This window comes from Montipora capricornis, chromosome 6 (assembly GCF_036669925.1).
Source record: "Montipora capricornis isolate CH-2021 chromosome 6, ASM3666992v2, whole genome shotgun sequence".
Classification (NCBI taxonomy): domain Eukaryota; kingdom Metazoa; phylum Cnidaria; class Anthozoa; order Scleractinia; family Acroporidae; genus Montipora; species Montipora capricornis.
The window spans coordinates 7,344,864-7,352,363 of NC_090888.1; the positions used below are offsets into that span (position 1 = coordinate 7,344,864).

Consider the following 7,500-nt stretch of genomic DNA (forward strand, 5'->3'; position numbering starts at 1 on the left):
GTGTCTGTATGAAAGTGAGATTCAAGGCCAAGGTAACCAGAGGTTTTTCTCTTCTCGCCCTTTCGTGACTCGTCTTCGCCGCTTCGCGACTGTCTCACGGCCCAAGAAAAACCTCTGGACCAGGGTAGAGACGTGCTCAAAGACGACGAAAACGAGTTTCAGGGAATGGGAGATAGAGTGAATCTAATGGCTTGTTGAATGAAGAATACGACTCCGCAAGCCATTACACAAATGCCAGATAAATTCGTATGACGTCATGCTTGATAGTCGCGGACGTCTCGGGAAACAGACTTGCGATCTAAAATTAGCTTTTGTGAAATTCACATATTCAGACCACCGCCCCCTACACTCCCACTTTCTCTCATTTCCCTTGTCAAAGCATAGTTAGGTGCCTTTCTTACCGTTTTCTTTTAAATGAGCGTAAAACATGACGAAAAAACTTCATTTTTTTTAAATTGGATTACTTATTTGTCGTTTATGTTGGCGAATTTCAAACTGTTACATTGTAATTAAGTGTTACAATATTAAAACGCTTAAATTAAACGTCGGATTATTTCACCAGGTAAAGCATTGGCACTCATTTTGATGTCTATTCTTTTCGATCGGAGAGCAAAGCTTTTTTCATTTAGGCGAAAAAACCCACAACATTTGCATTTCAAAATACGCACGTAAGATAAGCTATTTTTGACTTGATTGTCCCGTGATCTGCAGTATCAATCTGTCGTCAATCCAGGCCCCACGCTAATGTTCCATTGCTTTTAAATATTACGCACAAAGATAGAATCGCTTTGTTGCTTTTCTAATGCATTAACATAATAAAATTTGTACATCATCAAATTGTTATTAATTGTAAAACGGACAAAATGTGTTAAATATTAACGTTTTTTCAGCCAAGAAGTGAGACCATTATTTGTTTTTTTACTTCCGGTTGTCTTCTTTTCCGCCTCTGTCGTATCTCGAATACGCCTTACCACGGCCTGGTCTTTTCTTTCAACCTACATTAAACACGTTGATCATTCTATGAAGTGCCTTTTGTAATAGATATTGAGATAAATTAAGATTTCGTAAGGTTTTCGCACTCGATGTATTACGTCTACGAGTTGTTTATCTTGAGAAGCGGAAATGGATGAGGGACTACCCTTGATGCGTTGCGCACGGCCTTGGCTACCCACGTCATATTGACTGTTTTTGAGTTGTTTAGTGTTCGAGAATGGCGTGTGTTGGGTGGATTCACGGTTAGTTGCACGAGATTTCCTCCCCTTTTGCTCGCCAAACAAACGATTATTTCGCTATGGCTAGTAGCAGTAGTAGTGCTGCAAGGTCTGAATTCATAGTTGGAGGCAAATACCGCTTAGTTCGTAAGATTGGAAGCGGTTCTTTCGGGGACATCTACTTGGCGGTCACGTCGAATAATTCGGAGGAAGTTGCCGTGAAGCTTGAGTCTCAGAAAGCCCGCCATCCACAACTTCTTTACGAGTCCAAGCTTTACAAAATCCTACAAGGTGGTGTTGGAATCCCCATTGTTCGATGGTACGGCCAAGAGAAAGACTACAATGTTCTGGTTATGGATCTTCTCGGGCCGAGCTTGGAAGATCTGTTCAACTTTTGTTCGCGTCGCTTCACAATGAAAACAGTCTTGATGCTAGCAGACCAAATGATTAGTCGCGTTGAATATGTTCACAACAAGAACTTTATTCACCGAGATATCAAGCCCGATAATTTCTTGATGGGTGTCGGCAGGCACTGCAACAAGTTGTATTTGATAGATTTTGGATTAGCAAAAAAGTACCGCGACACAAGGTCGAAACAACACATTCCTTACCGCGAAGACAAAAACCTTACGGGAACGGCTCGCTACGCAAGCATTAACGCCCATCTTGGCATTGAACAGTCAAGAAGAGACGACATGGAATCACTTGGCTACGTTCTGATGTACTTCAATCGCAGCAGCCTTCCTTGGCAAGGTCTCAAAGCGGCTACGAAGAAACAGAAGTACGAGAAAATAAGCGAGAAAAAGATGTCCACCCCAGTCGAGGTTCTTTGCAAAGGTTTCCCAGCCGAGTTTGCCATGTATCTCAACTACTGTCGCGGCCTTCGCTTTGAGGAAAACCCCGATTACATGTATTTGAGGCAGTTGTTCAGGATTCTTTTTCGGACATTAAATTACCAATATGATTATATCTTCGACTGGACTATGTTGAAACAGAAAGCGGCGCAGGCAACCGCCGCGACTTCAACTGTTGCTGGTGGCGTGCCCGGTTTTACTCCCAGCAAAAAACCCGATCATTCACATCCAGCCTGCCACCATTCTAAAGGCAAAGGGAATGTCTACGAAGGACTGTACGAGTACTAGGCGCTCGGACTTTGCTGTTTAAGAATCTGATGGTAAATGCTATGGCTTGGTTATAACCAAAGTCGCTGATTCACGGCATCCTCACAATAAACTGCGCGTGATGTTAATCAGGTTTCCTCTCGGAATACGGAAAAGCTTTTATAAAAACTGTACCCACTTGTTTTCGTTTTCGTTAAATTCAATCACAGCGGTTCTTGGTTTTTAACACACTAGGGTTATTTTATAGCTAAAAACGGGTTATTTGCCGAGAAAATGAGTTCGCGAGAGGGGAATGTTACAGTTCTAATATTTAACGTGATAACGACATCACTTTCGCCCATGCGCGTGACCGAGGAGAGAACAATACTCGATTCTATTCTTCGAGGTTTTTTTTTTTGTCTTTCCCACGTCTTGTATTATTGAGAATGTCTGCTTTACAGAATAGGGGCTCGCTAGCAGGTAACCTTTTTTCTTGCAATTTGCTTTTACAATCAAAGTTGATTGCGAGTAAAAATAAATTTTTTCAGCTTATGCGAAATTCACATGTAAATACACAACAATACGTATTGTTATTAATATCACGAGCTTGGTTTTTTTTTGTTCGTAGTTTATGCTAATAAAAATGAAATCACCAGAATGGTGATTAATTTCCTTTCAACTCGTAAGATTTTTTCTGGCCACTTCATTATTACATTAACAGTATATTTTGGCTTCTGTCTTCTGAAATAAACAGGTGTTTGTAGTGGATTGTACTTCGTATCTATGCAGTTCTGTCGTGGGATGAACCTTTATGCAAACATGGGGTTTATCAATGTTGTGGAATGGTTAAGAACTTCACTGAATATAATAAACTGTTAAATGCTCTTAGATTTGATGAGAATCAGGGGAAGTTGTTTTTTGGTTTGCAGTAAGGTGAGTATTTCTTTTTATTGCTAGAAACTGTTATTTCTAACAAAATTTGTATTTGACACAATGTTATTCCCATGGCTTCAATGAGCCTTTGGTTTCTCAGGACATGCAATTGAATTTTTTGAGCATATTTTTCTGTGTCGTTTTACTACTTGTAGATTCAAGAATTTCATTGTATTGTCACAACTCTCGTTTCTCTTGACATTCTCTTCTCCTGTAACTGTTTTTACGTGATCTGTCAAACATCTCTCTGCCCCAAAGCATTGTGTCGTTTTGCTGGTGAGAACAATGGGTTGTGTTGTTGCAAGTGAATAGTGAACTCTCTCACATGGCTAACTTGCCAGGTGGAGACGTTACAACTAATGCGGCACCTTGTGTTGTTGTCGATTATTTTTCAACCACCCATCAAGATGTCATAATGAGCTCCAGCAAAACTTGTGTAATATTTTATGAGATTTGTCTTTTTAAAAGTCCTTTGTCGTGGTTACCACCCTGGAAGAATATTTTGCTCCTTCTGTTTCTATTCATAAGCAGTGACTGTTTACGGACGTCCACTTCAATAATTATTAATGCAATCACCTTGCCATAACTATTGACCACTTCACAAATGGCGACCCTTTACGGTACATTCTTTTGTATTTATGTTAATTAGATTTGCCCTCATTTTGAAACAAAATTAATATTCCTTTGAAATTTGCTCGTCGTAGTGAGGCTAGAAAGGCTTATTAACATAAAAAAACAAGAATATGTAATTTGTCTGCAATTATGAAAGAGGTAAAGTGGCAGAAATTTTGAGATACCATACAATTCTTTACAACTTCTAATTATAGGATGTAGCATATTGTGCTTTTTTGTGCTTTTTTGTAACTAGTTACAAGGGCCTTCATGATCATAATAGCTTTGTTCTGACTGATTTTCCGAGCCGATGGACATACTTTGGGCCCCATTTTGGATGATTGTATGTACATCTCTATTTCGCTGTGATTAGAAATGGTGCGCCAATTAATTGAAACACTGATAGACAAGTAATTTTGATATTGGAAAGTCAGTCCTAAACACGAGGCATCATCTTGAGGCTCTGGGGAATAAATATAAGAATTTGTATGAGTTTATTCCCCAGAGCCTCAAGATGATGCCTTTGTTTAGAACTGAATTTTAATATATTGAAATTGGTCTATGCACCCATTGCAACCATTTTGGAAGAAGTGGGACATGTTTAAAAAAGGTTGTAATGTAAATCTAAATGTGGAGAGGTTCCAGGGCTGACTATTTGTTACAATCTTTGAAATTATTAGTTTTGTGTAATTTCAAACAAGCCTGACTTTGCTTTATAAGTACATGTAAGTAGTACAGTAAACACCCATATATAAAAACACTGATTTCAGGTTTCAGGCTCGTCATGTTCTTATTTTAGGGGTGCATAGTGAGAAATCAGCCTGAAAGCTTTCTTAAAATTCTCTTAAAATTGGTTTCAGAAATACTTCAAATTATACATATTTTACTAGAGGTTTAATGACATACTGTTATTATAGTACTTTTTTGTAAAAGATCTTAGAGATTGTAATAGTCTTAAACACCCTAGTACTTTGATATGAGTTACTGTGCAGTATTGTTTCCTTGTTCTAATTCCCTTTCCCTTTATATTAAGAACATGTTTTGGCCAAATTTCAGCCTGATGTTCTTAATCCACTTGTTCTTATGTGCGGTTGTTAACTGTATTTGTTCACTTGCTTTTCTTTTTGTCAGAAACTGCATGTGTATAAACATTTTTCATTCCAGTTTTGAGGGTTTGACTGAACCACTCAAACCACCCCTGGATCTGCCCCAGTAACTTCCACAGTTTTGCATTTTCGTGCTGCCAGACATTGGTGCAACACAATGTACCATACTCTAAACTTAGCTGGTGTTGATATTGCAAAGATGATTGAAATTTTGATCTTGTGTATTTCAATTTTTAAAGAGATAAGGATGTATTTGGAATTGACAAGTTATGGCTTTTGAACGTAATGTGCGTGATGTGTTTTTAGGAGATAAGAATATGACATGTACACTTATCATCTGCAAACAATAGACATCTCATACCTTAAAATGCCGAAACAAAAAAAAAAAGAGTTGTTACCCAGTATTAGTCGGAATGTATGTATGGTGTGAGTGAAGGTGGATCATTGTTGGGAATAAAGAACGATATAAAGTCCGAGCTTCAAGTGTTCAATTGAGTGTGGCTATTCCAGAACAGACATTTGCAGAAACATTTTGTGGACCACTGGAATCAGAAACTACCAAAAGGGATTGAATTTGGCCAAAACCTTAACAAGTTAAGGAAACAAAGAAAAGTTTTGCATGTTTTTACAACGAGTATAAGCCAAGTTATGATTTTAAAAACTGAGTTTCTTTTTCTAATGCTTTGCCTGGTGCAGGCGTTTAACAATAAAAAAAAAAAAATAGGAGAAGGGGGAAAGCAAACTGGCAGAGTCAAGGGTCATTTCACCCCCATCCTTTTCTTTTTCAAAATGTAAACTTGAAGGGAAAGGCCCGAGTGAAAATGAAGACACCACCTATGGTCACAGTAGACTGCAAACGACCACTAGCAAATTCCGCAACAAGCGGGTAATCACTAGTTGTAGTTTTTTATATTGAGGAGAAAGCTGTCAGGGAGTGGGGAGGGGGAGGGGGAGGGGGAAGATTTGGATTCCTTGGAAGGTTGATCTGAAGAAAAAATTCCCCCTGGCATTAATTAATAATTAACAATTAGACCCGCAGCCCGCAAGAGCTACGGGTCAATAACTGTTTTAGTATCACCCAAGTAGTCGGACAGAAAAGGCAATAATAAAGTTAGCAAATGCAAGTTAAAGAAATATTTATTTGGGGATAAAACGAAAGAAAGCATCTCGCGTAGAAAGCGTCATGCGTAGCCAATCAAAATGCAGGATTTGCATTAGTCCACTAGTTGGGTGATACTAATGGCTGTTCAATGGCTCAGCCAATCAGATTACAGCATTTGCATTAGTATACTAGTAGAATTCTACTAAGGCGTTATGCCTCATTCAGTGCCCTGGTAAAACAACGCGAAAATGTATTTAGATATCATTCGTGCAAAAATCTACTCGACTTTCATCAATATTTTTTAATCAATTTTGACTGATCACTATCTTCTCTGATCCAACGCTGACTTATTGTCCACGGTTTCCTGGTTTAACCCTAGGCCTCTGCCACACGGGGGGGGGGGGGGGAGGCACTTTAGGAATTTCTGGGTGGGGATGTGCCGCTGAGACCCTGGAACCCTTAGCCTATACCAGAGCTAGTTCAGCTGACTTTTGCTACCCTGTACTAGAGTAAACTCCCACCAATTTCCGTCTAAATTCTGATTCTTGACAGTTAATAATATCCAGAGGTGTTTCATGATAGCCATTTATTGACACTGTTGAGACTGGGTTACGTAAACTTAAACTTTGCCGATTTTTTTTTTTTTTTTTATATTCTTGAGCAGTGGAAATTTCTGGTTTCCTTAATAATCTGGTCACTTCGTGAAAAATGATACCCTATTCTAGAACGAAAGGCTATGATTTATATACTCTATCCTAGAGTAAACTGCTTGAAAACCATACCCTTCACAGCGGCACATACCTATATAGTCCATATATAACAGTATCCCCCCCCCCTCCCCCGGGCTCTGCCATCATCCTATTTTTTTTCGGATGCAAGCCTCCAAATGCCCCTAGGTGGGGAGGAAGTAAGTAGTCAAATACCCCAGCTTCCCCCCCTCCCCCGCCACCAATTATCCCGAGACATTGTAGGGCTGTTTTGTCTCTGAGATTTGCTTTTACGTCTTCCGCCCTAAACGTTTGTAATGGCACACAGAAGTGCCAATGATATCACCAAGTATTTTGAGGAATAAATCCTTCTTGTTCCATGTCTTTGCCATCATTCCCGAAGCAACAAAAAGGAAATTTTGACGAAAACTGGAGCACACAACACTGAACCTTGCAAAGTAGTCCCGGCGGTCTTTTCTCGAAAGCCACAGTTTCCCGAGTAGTGAGGGGTGGGGGATTCACGCAGGTCGACAGTTGTTGTTTTCTCCCCAGACCGAAAACCCTCTCAGAAAAAGGAAGAATATAATTTGAACGAGTAAATCAATCTTTTGGGGGACGAAGGTTATTTCAGTTGATGATACTTTCTTTGCCCATACACCATCTTCTTTCTTCGAAGCAGCTAGGAAAGTCCAAACTTATTTAATCTATAAACTAGATGTCACATGATCG

General features: G+C 39.3%; 1 protein-coding gene across 1 annotated transcript; it reads left to right on the forward strand.

The window, feature by feature from the left end:
* The first annotated feature begins 1,186 nt into the window (after positions 1 to 1,186).
* Positions 1,187 to 2,990, forward strand: LOC138051389 (casein kinase I). Its single transcript, XM_068897578.1, has one exon. It carries the CDS (start codon positions 1,292 to 1,294, stop codon positions 2,351 to 2,353), a length of 1,062 nt encoding a protein of 353 aa, XP_068753679.1. The 5' UTR covers positions 1,187 to 1,291; the 3' UTR covers positions 2,354 to 2,990.
* Positions 2,991 to 7,500: the final 4,510 nt, after the last annotated feature.

Coding starts and splice junctions, on each gene's coding strand:
- LOC138051389 (XM_068897578.1), top strand. CDS start 1,292: ATGGCTAGTAGCAGTAGTAGTGCTGCAAGGTCTGAATTCATAGTTGGA.